The 16,616-nt window shown below is 41.9% G+C and overlaps 2 protein-coding genes across 3 annotated transcripts; both read left to right on the top strand.

Annotated features, from left to right (window-relative positions):
• The first annotated feature begins 576 nt into the window (after positions 1–576).
• On the top strand, positions 577–5,842 carry LOC131444680 (sex comb on midleg-like protein 4). 2 transcript variants are annotated; one of them, XM_058615251.1, is made up of 8 exons: positions 577–701; positions 1,623–1,859; positions 2,188–2,317; positions 2,467–2,667; positions 2,858–3,019; positions 3,113–3,337; positions 3,440–3,588; positions 3,676–5,842. In XM_058615251.1, exons 1-8 carry the CDS (start codon positions 699–701, stop codon positions 3,796–3,798), a joined length of 1,230 nt encoding a protein of 409 aa, XP_058471234.1. In that variant the 5' UTR covers positions 577–698; the 3' UTR covers positions 3,799–5,842. The 2 variants fall into 2 exon arrangements, with proteins under 2 accessions (XP_058471234.1, XP_058471233.1); XM_058615250.1 differs by lacking the exon at positions 577–701 and adding an exon at positions 1,002–1,207 and having other exon boundaries at positions 2,467–2,691.
• Positions 5,843–8,074: 2,232 nt separating this feature from the next.
• vsnl1b (visinin-like 1b) lies at positions 8,075–15,723 on the top strand. The gene is made up of 4 exons (XM_058616144.1): positions 8,075–8,422; positions 11,058–11,224; positions 11,409–11,624; positions 12,877–15,723. Exons 2-4 carry the CDS (start codon positions 11,063–11,065, stop codon positions 13,072–13,074), a joined length of 576 nt encoding a protein of 191 aa, XP_058472127.1. The 5' UTR covers positions 8,075–8,422; positions 11,058–11,062; the 3' UTR covers positions 13,075–15,723.
• Positions 15,724–16,616: the final 893 nt, after the last annotated feature.

Here is a 16,616-nt window from a genome sequence, read left to right as displayed (position 1 = left end):
ACATTTACAATTACATGATCAGATATTATTTAACTGTATTATTTTTAATTAACCCAAATACAGTACTGTGAAAAAGTCTCAGGGCACCACCAGCTTTGTACTTTTTATATCTGTCAAATTCTGTGATCATTGACATTTCTAAAAATTAAAATTAAAATTAAAAAGCTGTGAATACAACGTGTGTATATAATGGTGTAAAATACCTTTTTTCCACACCAGATATCTGTTGATATGAACACATAAACCAATTTAGCATATGACTGAAATGATATTTCATTCAAATATAAAAGAGCTACTAAAATGCAAATATAAGCCCTGTAAAATACACACTTCAATGCACTGGAAAAGTAAAAAAAATAATGTTCATATTATCAAACTTTCATATGAATTTCCTCACAATGACTTTGTCCTCAGTCTAATTATATCTCCACAGCAGTGAGCCAGAGTTGCAGACAAAACATGGCAGACAACAGTGAGGGTGTTCCAGGGCTTACAGGCTTGTTGCCATGACAACAGTGGAGCCCTTCTCTCCTCTCTCTCTTTAATGCACACACACACACACACACACACACACATATACAGTATTACAGTGGAATCCGCCTTGCTTTGGGGTCTGTGCTCTGCTATTGGTAGCAGGGAATATATTGGAAACACAGCACAGAGCACAGGGACACTCCACATCTCCACATCTGTTTTGCATGGTGAGTGTTTGCTGACTGGTTACTGTTTGTTTGCCTGGGTCCTCTGCCAAATCTGCCTTTAAGGAAGATAATTTTCAGGGAAATAAATTGCAGTTTCTTTATCCTGGTTAGCCGCGTTGCTGCTCCTGCAGCTGCTGCAGCTGCTACTTAGAACATGTGTCATGTGTGTGTTTTAACTGGAAGCTACTTTCTACTATTTATTAAAGATTAGGGCTAGAACTGTCATCATGATGGTAATTCATAGCTGGGTAGCCATGGTGAAGTCAATTTTCCCCTCCCTCTGCCACTGCTGAATGCATTAGTCTAATGAGATGTCTGCAGCCTGTGTGCCGAGCAGCAGCAGCAGCAGCAGCAGCAGTGTTAACCAACAGAAGACAAGGAAAATCCACATACAGCAAGACAAAGATGGCTTTCCGTGCATTGTGAGGGATTTATTGTCACTTTTAAGCTCCTGGATTTAAAACTAAAGGGCTTGGCTCTTGGGCTTTCACAATAAAAGACAGCAGGTAATAGACATCCCCCCTCTCTCTCTTTACTTCCTCCCCCTCTCTCAGGGTTATTGGTGTGTTATCAGTGCAGGATGGAGGTGCTGTTTCCACCACTGCCCCTGCATGGCTGCCCTTTGTTTTGTTCGATTTTCACAGTACTCTGCTAAATTGTGCTCTCTCTTTACCGCAGTACTCAGCTGTGTCCTCTGCAGTCTCTCAGTGTCTGTATATTGCTGTTGAGCAAACTATGCCAAGCTCCTGCTTCCCCTGTGTTTGCTCCACATTGATGCTGATGCTGCTCTTTAATATGTATCTCCCAAGGAAGAGAGGGAGAGGAGGAGGAGGAGGAGGGTTGAGGCTCAAGTAAAATGCATGTTTAAAAAAAAAGAAAATTTCTTATACCCAAACTCAGTTGTTTCCTTTGTGTCTCCAGCTCCAAATGAGTGTACCTGCAGCAGCGGCACAGAAATCAGACGGCAACAACAGTGAAATGCAATCAGCTGCAGTGGCTCCCTCCTTCATCCCCAGTCAGTCGGGGAAGATACCAGGCAGGAAACGAGGGAGACCCCCACTCCGTAATGTCGCCAAGATGGATTTTCCTAACCGTTATCCAGAATCACTCCCTCCACTCAAAGTGCCAAAAAAGAGGGGGAGAAAGCCGGGCTTCAAGGTCAGCGCGATTAGAGGGAAATGGGGGAGTGAGATGTGGTGTGGGCATGCAGCGTGTTTAAAAATGCATGTGTACACAGGAAGACACAGACATACAGACTCCATGCTCTCCAGAGTTTGTGGGACCCTGGTCTGACAGAGTGAGAGAGAGACTTTACAGTTAGTCTTTGTTTGAAGACATAGACATTTATTTATATTATATCAAATATATTATCAAAGAAATAATATTATATAAAGTCGGTATCCGGATTACTTTGCCTGCATCATTTAGTTTGTGTAAATAAATGATGTGCCTAAAATAAACACAGGAACATTTTATTTCCCTGCAGCTCAAACCCAGGATGGTGATGACGCCTTTGGCTATTTCTCCACCCAGCAGCACCCCTGAGCCTGATATGAGCTCCATTCCTCAGGATGCTGCCACTATCCCCCACTCTGCCACGCCCCAGGTGCTCACAGGTAGGACACAAAACACTTCAATATTCTCTTAGACTTTACTATCCACTCTGGATTTGTTTTCGGACTCACAGAAAAGATCACACAACACAGAACAAAAGATAGTTTATCACTTTCTTACCCTATCTTTACCTGTGTCCTCTCTGTACTAGTCTGTATCTACATCAACAAGCAGGCCAACACGGGCCCCAACTTGGACAGGAAGAAGATCCAGCAGCTTCCTGATCACTTTGGACCAGACAGGCCCTCAGTGGTGCTGCAGCAAGCCGTCCAAGGCTGCATAGACAGCGCCTTTCAGCAGAAAACCGTGTTCACCCTCCTCACACAAGGCTACGGGGGAGAAAAAATATCAGGTGTTGTACAAAGACCCCACTCAGGTGTTGTTTTCTGTTTGTTCAATACCCTTCAATACATTTCTTACCAATTTACCTGAGGTGGAACTCAGAAAAAAAGATATCATTAGTGGAAGTTAACCTTATTTGTAAGAAAGTGCATCCAAACTGTGCTTTTGTTTCAAGTGGTGTCCCTGTTTTGCTCTTCCAGCCACGTTTGATGGGAAGCAGCACCTTCTCAGCCTCCCCGTGGTCAACAGTATTGACTATGTGCTTCGTTTTCTGAAGAAACTCTGTCGCAGCTTGCACTGCGAAAACCTCTTCAGTGATCAGCCCATTACCCAGCACAGTGGTGACTCCTACCAGTCAGATGGTACTTGTGAATTTTGACTTGAGTTGAAGCTTGAAGTGTTGAGGTAAAGAAGTACTTTTAAGGTCTGAGTTTTGACTTGTATCTCGTTTGTAGCTGAAACGTCCATGGCTGAAGATTACCACGTAGACCAGTCAGATGGCAAGCGCTACTCCGTAGACCCTGGCGACTCCGCTTTCAGCTCCATAAGCTCTTCCTACTCGCCAAAGGCCTCCTACAGGTTTCGCTCATCACAGCAGTTCTCCAACGGCTCAGCCTCCATGAGCATGTGCAGGCAGTCATCAACCAGTCCTAACACGTTCCCAGAGAGCAACAGGACAGGTGAGACATCGCGGAACAACAAAAAAAAACAGATTGTGCCCAGTATTTATTTCTCTGCAGGTTAGAAAACATAAAGCTCCTTTCTCTGGTTTGTTCCTCCAGGAGGTTATAATGCATCGTCAGAGTCTCAAGAGTCCAAAGCTCCACCAAATAAGGACCCAACCACCTGGTCTGTGGAAGATGTCGTGTGGTTCATCAGGGACGCGGACCCACATGCTCTTGGACCCCATGTGGATATCTTTAGAAAACATGTAAGTCTGTTTTAAGAGGTCATTGCAAGAAGAATACCAAGACGAGATGATCACTGGTTTAACACCACGCTTTCCTTCTTCTCTCAGGAAATCGATGGAAATGCTTTGTTACTCCTAAAAAGCGACATGATCATGAAGTACCTGGGCCTGAAGCTGGGGCCGGCCTTGAAGCTTTGCTACCACATCGACAAACTAAAGCAGACTAAATGAAACCCTTCCATGAATCCAAGCATACTATTTGAGCAAGGCCACATCTCCAGGTCTTAGGTTTCACAGTCATGAGGTGAGTCACTTTCTTCACGGTCCCCAGAAGCAGGCGTTCGCTTCCTTTGTGGCCACAAACACGCGAAAAATAAATTCTACTTTTAACACCTTTTCATGACAAAGAAACCGTGCCCTAGCTTCCAAGAGAACCAGACAAAGAATAAAGATTTGTAGCTTCTGGACAGACTCCCAACGTGATGTTAATGACATAACAGGGGTAATGTCAATTAATTCCACTACATCACCTTGTATCTTATGTGATGTCAACATAACATAAACATTTTTCAACTTCATTTTCTGATCATTTTTTTTCAAATCAATACTTAAACCTGCAATAACAGATTTTTCTGGCCACCTGACATTGTCATATTATCACCTTTCAACTTCTATAAACAAGTGTTATAGACCACCTGCTGAACTTTAATCCAATAATCCCATCTCCTTTTAAGAAAAGGTTTTGGTGCTGTTTGGTGCTGAGTAGGTCACACCGTAATAAAGCTGAAGAGAGTTGCAAATTCAGGCAACAACTCTCTGTATTCTGCTGTAAAACATGTTCCAGTAATACATTTGCGCACATCCACATGAGGGTCACTGGTGCCAGTCCCAGCTGGACAGGTCGTCGGTCCATCGCAGGGCAAACACACTCTCACATTCACACCTACAATTTAAAGTGTCCAATTGAAGGCATGTTTTTTTTAGATGGAGAATACCCCACGATCACATGGGGAGAACATGCAAACACCATGCAGAAAGACCCTTAATTTTTTAAAAGCCTGTATATGTAACCTATAAACACCCCCCCCCCCAGGATGTCCATATAAGGAGTTGTGTATTATTCCCACCGTAAATTACTATGGGTGCACCTGAGTGAGCACTAAGGGTTAAGCAAAGAAATCGTATGTTTCAAATACAGATAAATAAAGGAGAATGAAAAGGGCGGTGAACCTCTCTTCTGGGACTTTGAAGAAATAGGGGGCGCTACTCACATGCTCCCCCTTTGATTTGCTGTGGCTGCAGAGTTTTGGTATACACTTTTTTCCCCTTCTATAAACATTCAGATTATGGAATGCATTTAACACGTAGACATTTGGCTCACAGACACATGCTGTATATATATATATTCATAATCGGACAAGAAATGTATATCGAAAACATTTTATACCTTAAGACTATTTTCCCTTTGTCAAATTTCACTGTATGATCTTGTTTACTGGTGTTTATCAAGGTGAAAAAAAAAAACATATCTATGACTATACTGAAAATAAAATGGTGCATTGAACTATAATTGCTTTTTGGACGGAGAGATGTCGAAAATCATTTTGATACTATTTTTTCACATTATTGTGTAACAGACTGTCATTCTTTTTCTTATTATAATTTACATTTCTTTTTAAAACTATTAAGAAAACACAACACATAAAGACAGTAGGTTTCTTGTTCATCTATACAAAGGAAAAAAAACAGAGCATTGTGAACATGGTGATATATTTATGTGTCAGTATGCAAGACTGTGCAACATGGCAACTATTTCTACAGACTCTTCATGAGAACAGTTTTTTAATTTTATTTTCTATGTTTTTATGAACCATTGTGTTGATACGGTCAAAACACACACAGACAACGTGAGAAATGTTACACTAATTAAACCCAAATGGCCACGTAAATGGGTATATACTACAGTATTGCTTTTGTATACCACGTTTGGTGTACAGTATGCATCCTTTTTAATCGATTAACCTTTGTAAGTGAATGCTGCTGTAAAGATAATTACATGTAAGCCATGCCTAGTGAGAACACGCTAAGGTGTTTTATTTTGGAAATCACTATGACTAAGAGTTTTCGAGAGAGCTGAGTGAAATCAGAAGGACTCTACGCTGGTGCTACAACGTTATCTGTGTATTTAAGTGTTTGCTTTGTGTCTGTGAGATGTAAAGGGAATCTTATGTGTATACTGTACTGTACGTGAGTATTAAATTATGAAACAACGTAATCCGAGCTTTGTGTGTGTGTGAGACGTTACTGTATTTTAATTACACTACTGTGTAATTTACTACTGTGAGGGAGAACTGTTCTTCTATGGCTCACTAGACTTAAGCCCCTTTTCTGCCTATGGTCCCAGCTCGCCTCAGCACTGCACGGCACGGCACGGCACAGCACGGCACGGTTTAGGTCCACTACAAAATAGTACCTACTCAACGTGTAACTGAATCATTAGAATCTGTTAATTAAAAATATTATCATATAATATCAGCAGTGCTGTCATTAAATACACCAGACTCCTCTGTTAAATATTGAGATTTTAGATTGTTATTGTTGGAGATTAACCCACGTTTTTAGGATTGTTAACTTTCTAACTGATCTACAGTTCGCCATTGTTCGGCTTGATTCTTGATTCTTGAGCTTAAAAAAAAAAGTACCAGGTACCAGGTACTATGCTAGTGGAAACGCGGCTGCAAGACTTAGCTGAGCTTTAATACATGATTTAAGAAAGGTGACCTATATCTGGGGCTCTATATCTGGTGTGCAGAGACCTTCATGTGTCCTGGTAGTGCAGCCAGAGCCTCAGCAGAAACACACTGAGAGAATATCTTACATTTCACGGCTAATAGCAACATTAACCATAATCACAACAATATTCAGAGGGGAACCATGACCATGTGCATCGGTTACATATGAAGCTCCATAATAATTTAATTTAACCTCTAAAATCCACTTACAAACACATTATCTATGCTAGTCTACTTAGCATATTTTGCCAAAATGACACGCCATTCTCGTTAGGTTTTGACTGAGCGCCACAGGATCGTGCAATAAAGCAGAGTCGTCCACCTTAGGGAAATTATCTGTTCTGAGGTTTAGAAAATGCACATCACCACATCTTTCCCCAACAAATTATCAGTCACCACAATATGATTTGCCACACTAACAAGGCTGTAGTTAACTGAGGACACTGAGGTTGTGTCCTCAGTGTTATCACATGTATCTGTCTCATGGTCCTGAGGGCAACATTTTGATTTTGGGTGTAAAAATTGGAAGGGCTGGTACTTTAGTTCCGGATTGCTAAAACCTCCTGGACTCAAGTTGTCTGCATCTAAGTGGAAAACTTGATAAAAGACAACATTAGGCCTATAAAGTTTTATATATGCCCCATAATACAACATAAAGTAAAATAAACATAGGTAGATTTTGAGGTAGGCTAATTCCTACACAATCAACTTAACTTGACCCTGTTGTCGACTAACACTTGATTTAGCCAATAATTTAATGGCATAATACATTATTTAGATGAAATACCAAAAATGAACCCATAGATAAAGGATATTATAGACCATGATTGAACAGGCAAATAAAGGGTCCGAACATATATCCATAGATGAGCCATGGAGCCTCATTCATGACCTTGGGACCTTGTAAGACACTAAAGCTGTCGACCCCAAATTTAAGATAAATCTAAGCACATTGAACATTTGTGCATGGGAATAAAAAAACCCCATATAGTTGAAAATTTGACTTGAATATAAAATGGAAAATTTTGGTCAACATCTCTTGCATTGATGTAGCCGAGGTGACTTCTGACCCTGTACAGTGAACATTATGCCTTTGTTATGATCAGTAAATCTGATTTATGGTTTTTAAAGCCACACTAAATTACAATGGGACTAAATTCTAATCCCTCAGTCAGGTAATTTAGACACATTGATGAAATCTCAGGTGCACCATCCTTCATTGTGATCAAGGACCTGGTTATAAAGTTCATTATCAACTAACAACTCCTGGTCTATTTTATTGGCTGACTCCATGTTTAAATTAAACACTTTTATTGCCCATACATGAGCAGACAAATGAAGGATCCAGAGTAAATGAGCTTGGGCCCTTGCTCATGACCTTGGCAACACATTCGATGATGATGGGAGATGATGGTAGACCTTGCATTTAGAATAAATCCCATTGGAAATAATCATTAAAATGAAATTTGGCTGAATTCAAATTAAAAGAAAATCTCTTTAGGGGTGTGGCTGAGGCGACTCCTGGTCCTGTACACAATCAACATTTGGCTTTTTCGAGCTTTATATTTGATTATTAGGCTTCTTAAAGGAGGGAGTAGGTTTTTTTTTTAGTCTAAAGTCCTGATTCCATAGCATTTGGAGGCAATGTTCTGATTCCTGATGGGGAAATCTCACACTGACCATCCTCATCACGACGAAGGACCCGCTTATAAAGTGACAGGAGGAACCAAGTGGAGCGACAGAGCAACTTCACGATCAGCCTGTGATGCGCACGGGTGACGCCGCGCTCCTGTAGTCGCATAACCAAAGACTGGCGTGGGATCGGTCTCTGCTGCGCCTCATCTGGAATAACGTCGGGAAAATCCAGAGATTTCATTAGCATCTGTGCATGTGTGTGAGCGAGAGAGAGTGCGAGTGTGTGTATATGTGTGTGTGTTTTAGAGGAAGCGAACAGTGTTGAGAATAATCCCGTTTCCACCGGAGAGGGGGGTTTTCTGTACTTTACAGAAGCCAGAGCAGAGATATATTCCGCCAGAGAATCAGCAGATACAGGCTGTGAAAAGGTAAGAAGTGCCTGCCTGCAGATACATTTACATATGTGCAGGGGAGGAATGGATGGATGGCTTATGTTAAAGCGTGTCACGCATTATATTTTTTTATATATATATATATATATATATATATATATATATATATATATATAAATCTACCTTGTGTTTTGGAGGAATATGGGATCGAGCGGAGGGGCTGGCACACACTGGCACCTGCGCATCCTTTAAAACGAGGCGTTTTGATTAAAGAAAAAAACTGAAAAACAATAAAACGGAGAGAGAGGGAGAGAGAGAGGGGGAGAGATCATTTGACGAATGGACAAAATGTCACCAATGTCTGCGTAATTAATTGGCTTTTATACGCGCGTGTGATGTGGCTCTGGCACTGTGACACTGTGTTGTAATCAGCACACATTTATGGTTAATTATTGTTTTTGCATGATGAGATGAGCTTATAGGAGCAGGATGGTGGGATGTAATGTGAAAACACTGTCACTGCGTCGTTTCCATCGGAATGCAGCAGCAGCAGCATCGGCAGCCTCTCTCTCCCTCCCTCCCTCTCTCTGCTCTCACAGGAGGCGGTTAGCTTCAGTAGCATTAACTCAGTTGTCATTGCCCATAACGTGAAAGAAAAACAGCATCTGTTGGCCTCTGCTCTGTGTGGCCTCGGCGACTCATTCACACCCGTGGCCTGTGCGTCATGCGGCGCAAATGTCTCCAAAAAAAAAACCAAAAAAAAAAAAAACGACGCATACGCGCGACGCGTGATGTCGAGCCGCGTCTTCAGCCCAGCGCGTCTCTGCGAAACTATTTTCCTCGAGCAGAAATGTTTGTCCTCAAGGTCATTCACTGGCGCTCACGTGTTCCACAGGACAAACACCAAGATGTGTGGCTCTGTAATCAGCAGTCATGCTCGTCGGGCTGGGGTTGATGTGACGCGGGCAGCGGGGAGGGGGGTGGTTGAACATTAAAGGCGCTGATTTTAGCTGCAGCACAAATATGTGCCGTTTGTTGTGGAAGGCCTGCAGAACCAATGCAGTGCTGCGGTCGAGCTGTCCAGCCTGTAAGCTGCTGCTGCTGCTGCTGCAGAGATTTGGACCATATGTTAGGACTCAAGTGCTCAACAATCTCACAATGGCCCCGCGTGCTTGGATGTGCACATCATGTTATGCAGCCTCATTTGTGAACATCTGTATTCAGAAATGACGCAGAATTCCTGGCCATTTTATGCCCTTTTTTTGCTGCCACATCATCAGTCAATAATTCATGACAGTGTGGATCCTGATGTGGCTGCTAGCTTTTTTTATTTTAGTGTGGGTATAAGAGAAGGGAATGATTGACCGTAATTGAAAATGATTCCTTGATATCCTCACGCTGGCCACTTTATTAGATACACATGACACCTAATAAACGGAGGCCATCTGCTTCAAGGTTTGCCGGTTATTGCTCTTTTGCATACCATGATTGTTTAAATTATACTTGCCTTTCTGTCGTGTCAATCCATCCATCCATCCGCTGTCTACAGCTTTATCCACCACATGAGGGTTGCAAGGTTGCTGGTGCTAATCCCAGCTGATGTAGGATGAAAGAAGGGTGGGGTCACACCGTGGACAGGTCTGACATTATTCCTGTGAATTACAGAGGAAGTTGTGAGTGAAAATACCCACAGATCAACAGTTTCTAAAATGAAGACTGTGCCATGTTGAAAGTCACTTACATCACATTTCTATCTTATTCTAATGCTTATGGTGAGCTTAGTTAGCATTGACCATGTCTGCAGGCCTAAATGCACTGAGTTGCACACCCAAGAAAGCAGCTGACAACTGTTGATCGCTTTTTTTTGTAAATGTAAACACGTAACAGGCAGAGCGTGGTACTTCAAAATAAATCACTAGTACTGTATTTTCAAGTTTTCTCCGGGGTTCTCCGGTTTCCTCCCACAGTCCAAAAACAACATGGAAAATGGGGACTAGGCAAATTGGACACTTTAAATTGACCGTAGGCGCGAGTCGATGGTTGTTCGTCTCTATGTGTCCCTATGATGGACAGGCTATGATAGCTGGAATTGGCACCAGCATCCCCCCCACGACCCTCATGAGGAGGATAAAGCTGTAGAAGATGGGTGGATGTATATATTTTCAAACAAGATTAGATTGTAGATTGTGGATTACCCACACCCTGCCCTCACCAGGCCTCTCAGCTGTGACCTATAGTCCCAGTATAGTCGTGCGGTTACAGATGGCCCCTCTGTGTGCTCCCGCCTGTTGTCCGTGTTGAGGCGACATGGATTTACTGCAGCGGTGCCTCTATTAGGAGCACATGCTTTGTTGTCATTGTCAGGCTATCGGACAGCGTTTTCAATGGAAATTTGATAGCGGCGATCGAACATTTGATGAACTGGATCTGCACTGTCAGAGATGATCCAGCTCAGTGCTACACTCGGGCCAAATGGCTGGCACAAACAGGCTGAGGGTTCATAAATAGAATACAAGCTCCAAAAAACAACTCATTTATACTCTCGACAGTTTAGAGTACTGCATGTTTGAAGTGGATATAAAAAAAAAAAAAGTGTTTTTCTGTGCTGTGCTGGAGAGTTCCGTCATTCAAGCAGAGATAAATGCATTATTCACATGTTCTTGCACCACAGTAACCATGGGAAAGCAGAACAGCAAGCTGACTCCAGAGGTGATGGAGGATCTGGTGAAGAACACAGAGTTTAACGAACACGAGCTGAAGCAGTGGTACAAAGGCTTCCTGAAAGACTGCCCCACTGGCAGGCTGAATCTGGACGAGTTCCAGCAGCTTTATGTCAAGGTCTGTGTGAACTGCATCCTCCGCCTCCTTCTCCACCTTCTTCTTCTTCTTCCCTGCATGTCCTGTTTTTGAATATTTAATCATGCCGTGGCAATGTTCCAACATAAAACTGTTAATATTCGCTGCTACTGCAGCCTCTCTGAACCTGAGGTGAAATGGTGAACACTTATCTCCACATTTGCAGTTCTTCCCTTACGGCGATGCATCAAAATTTGCACAACACGCCTTCAGGACCTTTGACAAAAACGGAGACGGCACCATCGACTTCCGAGAGTTCATCTGCGCTCTGTCTATCACGTCCCGTGGCAGCTTTGAGCAGAAACTCAACTGGGCCTTCAACATGTACGACCTGGACGGCGACGGCAAAATCACCAGAGTGGAGATGCTGGAGATAATCGAGGTAAGGGATTAGCGAGTCATTAAGCCCTCGCTCATCGGGGGGGGGGACAGATTGTGTTTTTGCCATTTTCAGTCTCCCACACACACACACCTGCCACGCCATAACGATATAACTGCAGTTGTATTGAGTTACATAATTGCAGCCATTTCTGGAAACACACCAGTATCGTAAACCTGACACGTCTTCAAACATATTGATAGTTCCTGCGGTGATAAATGTGGTTTCTTCTCAAGTATCTGTGGGATTTCACCTTTTTATGTTCTCTAACATTCCCCCACTGCTCTATCAGGTCATGTCAAGCACAATATTTGTCACATGCTCCTATGACTCAATGCTTTTTAACTGTATAATTAAAACAAAGTAGGTGACTTTGCATCTGCTCATCTCAACAGTTTAGTTTCAGGTCACATTTGAAAAAACTATCAAACAGATCGACTGAACGTAATCAGGCCTTCCTTCCTTCTTTAAAAAACAACAGGTGACACGAGGACTGTACCGAACAAAGAGAACTTTATTTGTCACGAGCCAAGCATCAGGTTCAAGCACGGAGAGAGTTTCAGCCCAATCTTAGAACAACTCTGCTCTTGTTTTCCCATCACCACACATTTTAATCCCTGTCTGACATCATCAATTTCATATAAGCTCCCGGTCTTCACATCCTAGGCTGACGTCCTCACGCCCCTTTTACCTTGTGAACACGAATTCCCAATGTGTGATAACAAATTTGACAATGCCATACTCCAGAAAACAAGAAACACCTGCGCTCCCTTCCAACGGATCTAAGCGTCCCTTCTTTAATTCCTTCTTTTATTTGGATTCCAATAAATTCCATCCTTCAAATCAGCTTGGTCCTGTCAGAATGATGAATTCCTGTCTTCCCAGCCTCATAATGCGATATACAAAATAAGAATTAGCGGTGTTATTGTGCTCTACTAAGACAGATTCCTCACATCTATTATTTTTTATTATTACTTTCAGCTTGGTTGCCATACACCACCTGGTGCTACTGTAACTGATTCGTGTGTCCTACATTTGACTGTTTGTCCTCCTATTTTTAGGTTGATTCTTTTGTTGAGTTGATTTGAACTAACATGTCTACGGTTCAACACGCTTGTCGCAAACGAGTGGCCCCGGCTGCAAACCGCTGATCCATGTCCTCATGACCAAATGAACGCATGTGGGCTCCAGTGGATTATTATTACATAACACAAGCACAACCCTCGGCTAATTTCTCACTCCATCTCACCCACAGGCCATCTACAAAATGGTGGGCACCGTGATCATGATGAAGATGAACGAGGACGGTTTGACACCAGAGCAGAGGGTGGACAAGATCTTCAGCAAAATGGATAAGAACAACGACGACCAGATCTCGTTGGAAGAGTTCAAAGAGGCAGCGAAGAGTGACCCGTCCATCGTGCTCCTGTTGCAGTGTGACATGCAGAAGTGAGCCCCGACCTTTGCTCGCTCCTCTCCCCGTCTGTGATCCACACTCTGGACAGCAGCACATGTTTTAATGTCTCATTAGGGTCTCTGCCATTTCCACGGGAAACAAAAACAAAACACGGAAAACAATGCTTGGACTATTTTTCAATGGACTCGCTTCTTGTGGTCGTATGCATGAGAATGTTAAATGCTGAATACTTCTGAATATAGCTATAAGATTCCATACATTTCTATTTCAAAACATGCCTGTGTGGTCTGTGCACTGTATAACCCTCGACATTCTCATCCATCCCTAGCTTGTATATCAATGGAGCGCTGCGTTAAATTATGTTCCTGCAATATTTAGGATTCCCCCCCCCACGATTCACTGCTGCAACTACTGTACGCTTTTACATAATAGTAACAAATCAATAATTCCTATGATAATTGTAAGTGTCTCTGCTATCCAGACTTGTCGAGCTCGTGGAGAATAGAAAGGCTCCCGTGTGTTCCACATGTTTTCAACGACATGATGGGAACCAAAAAGAGTAGGTTCTTTGCATGCATATATTACGTGTCGAAAAAAAAAAAATATATAATCTCTTACCTTTTGCATCTTTAGGTGGTTATAAAAGAGAAAACCCTCCAAAATTCATTTAGTATTGTTGCATGGGATGTACAGTATGTGACTCATCACACCGTCGATTCACCTCCAGTAATGTGGGAGCATGCTTCCCTCCATCTGACACACTTTTTTTTTAGGTTACAGTTGTGAGCTTATTGTGTAGGAAGAAGAGCTTTCACATGAACACTGTATTATGGGTTTTCAGCGTCAGTGACTTCTGGGACGAGCAGAAACGTGTTTACGGAGCATTTTGTTCTCTTATGAATTTATATTACTGCCGCCGCGTAATCCGGAGGAGAGGCCAAAATGACGAGGCACGGCACTCGCGCGTTACTCACACCGATCCACAATTGGCTTATTTTTCAGGCTGCTTCTTTGATTTAGACGCAATAAAAAAACAAATAAACAAATTTTACTCAGTACATATCAACATGTTTACAGAAATTATGAGCAATGCAAAAATGAGAACAGTCTTAGCTTTTTGACCTCGATGCTGGGCGCTCACTCTCTGGGCTCCACTTCCACTGCACTGCAGCAAACAAGGGGGGGAAAAAAAGCCTTATATGTTTACTGGACATACTGCATTCCTAAAACTTTTTTGTAAAAAAAGAAACTTTTTATTGATACTCTAATTTATTCCATTTGCAACGGTCATTAACATTACAGGACCTTGGAGAGAGATGTGCTTAATAAAGCAGCTGGTTTGGCGACGCAGGCCAAGGTCATTGTGGGAAATCTCTCTTTATAGAGTTTCTGTTTCCCCCATTTCTAGGCTATGCAAGCGTGGGCCGAGTGTCTGCTTGTAGTCCACGTACAGTGGTGGAGGTTGCAGAAGCTTTTCACTGCTCTGTGTGTAACATAAAAGAAAGCAAACATTTATTTATTTATGTCGATATTTTATTTTACACACTTCAGTCCAGTCACCGTGTCAGATTCTTTGTCTCGTAAAGTGTTTATATCAAATATGAAAAATCATCACACAAGTGACTGTATTATTATTATTATCACTATTTTTTACATGTGGCATGTGTTGCACCCAAACCTGACTCTGTAGTGTTAAAAATGAATAAACCATCAACAGGCTTTTTCAAAAGACAAAGGTCTGACTGACAGGTGCTGTTAATGGAAACACAGAAATGAATATTCAAGTCAACTTTATTTGTATAGTGCCGAATCACAACATGCATTATCTCAAGGCACATCATGGAGAGCAGAGAAACCCACACACAATGAGTAAACACTAGGCATCAGTGGAGAGAAGAAGAAATCTCCCACAGAACCAGACTCAAAGATGCGCAGCATCTGCCAAGACAGGTTGGGGTGAAAGGAACAATGGGGGACAGAGGAGAGGTGGGGGACAGAAAGGGGGCAGAGAAAGGACAAGGGGGAATAATATTCATGTTGCCGTGTGTGTATGGACGAGCCAACGAAAATCCAACATCCTTTTTCACAGAAATTAGAATCATTGAGCTTGATTGTCTCTGTTTACGCTACATAATCCAAACAAAATAAAGTATAAACTGCCAGCTGTAATTAATACGGACAGGATACACATAGTGAAACCAAACTCTGTCAGCAGATATACTATGACACACATTTTATGTCATCATCATCATTTTATTTATTTACTTATTTATTCATTACTGGGAAACACATCGATACGACTCAGATTAAAGTTGGGGGAGGCAACATTTTGGCTTAGCGTGTCATTATGATGTTCAAACTAATTGCACGGCGTAATGGCGACAGAAACAGGACACCACTCGTGTTATTTTCACCCAACATAAGCCTCGCTTTTGCGATATTATTATTTTGTCGTCCGGGACGAGATATTCATGGAAACGCGACAAATTGATTTACGACACAAAGGAAGTGCATCTTCCCGTATTTATAGATGAGCGTTGAGCAGATCGTCCCCAGTTTATTATGACACTACGAACACGAACGATACATTCCATTTAAATGATACTTGTGAGCGCCCATCCAGAGCACTTGAGTTGTACAGAATATGACATATCACACATTATTAAAGCAAAACTATTCAGTGTTGTTTTTTTGATAATCTGCTTTGTTCACCACTGTCGCAATGATTCATCTCACAGTGAACTACTTTCTTAAAGTGTGTTTAAGAGTTGCTGGAGACAGACGTGAGCTCTCTGACATGAACCTGTGTCCCCGAGTGTGAAATATAGAAACCCCTAAAAATCCAAGAAAAAGAGTCTGTGTCTTCTTTGTTTAGGTGGTAATATAATCTGTTATTGCAGTCATTGGGTTCTCTAGAAGTACTGAACTAATATTTTGAATGAACTGATTGTAATGATTCAGTTACACTGAAAACAACTGCTTGACAAGTCACTAGTCACTCGTTTGTGTGTGTAAAACAAAGTCACCGCAGTTTCATGCAGCCGCGCAGAGATGACTCACTATGATGTAGACGTCAAAGAGGGCATGAAGCAAACAGAAGAGAAGGAGCGTTTGCCAACCAACTTTTCTGCATGGAGGAATTACCTTTATACAGAGCATTAGGGACACATGTAAAAAATAAAATGAATAAAACAGCATGAATTCTATGATTAAAGTCAGAATTCCGCCTTTTTTCTCAGAATGTATGCTGTTTTATTATTATTATTATTATTATTATTATTATTTCTAATTTAATTCTCTTAAACAAAAGTATAGGGGACTGAGAGCATTCCATTGTTATCAAAAATCAGTTAATGGGGAAGTTGTTAAAATACAGCTTGCATGTGACAGACAGAGACTGTGGGGATAAGACAGAGAGAACAAGACGCTCTCATTTTGCATCTTTTAAAAGCAGTGCGCTGTCATTTACCTGCACATTAGTGTGCATCTGTTCTGCTTCGTCTTATGTGATTTTAACCAGACACTCGACGATCCTCCGCAGGATTCTCACCCGGTTTATTTTGGTTTGGTTGAGAGCG

Source organism: Solea solea, chromosome 18 (genome assembly GCF_958295425.1).
Source record: "Solea solea chromosome 18, fSolSol10.1, whole genome shotgun sequence".
Taxonomy (NCBI): Eukaryota; Metazoa; Chordata; class Actinopteri; order Pleuronectiformes; family Soleidae; genus Solea; species Solea solea.
This window is presented reverse-complemented; position numbering and strand designations above follow the sequence as displayed.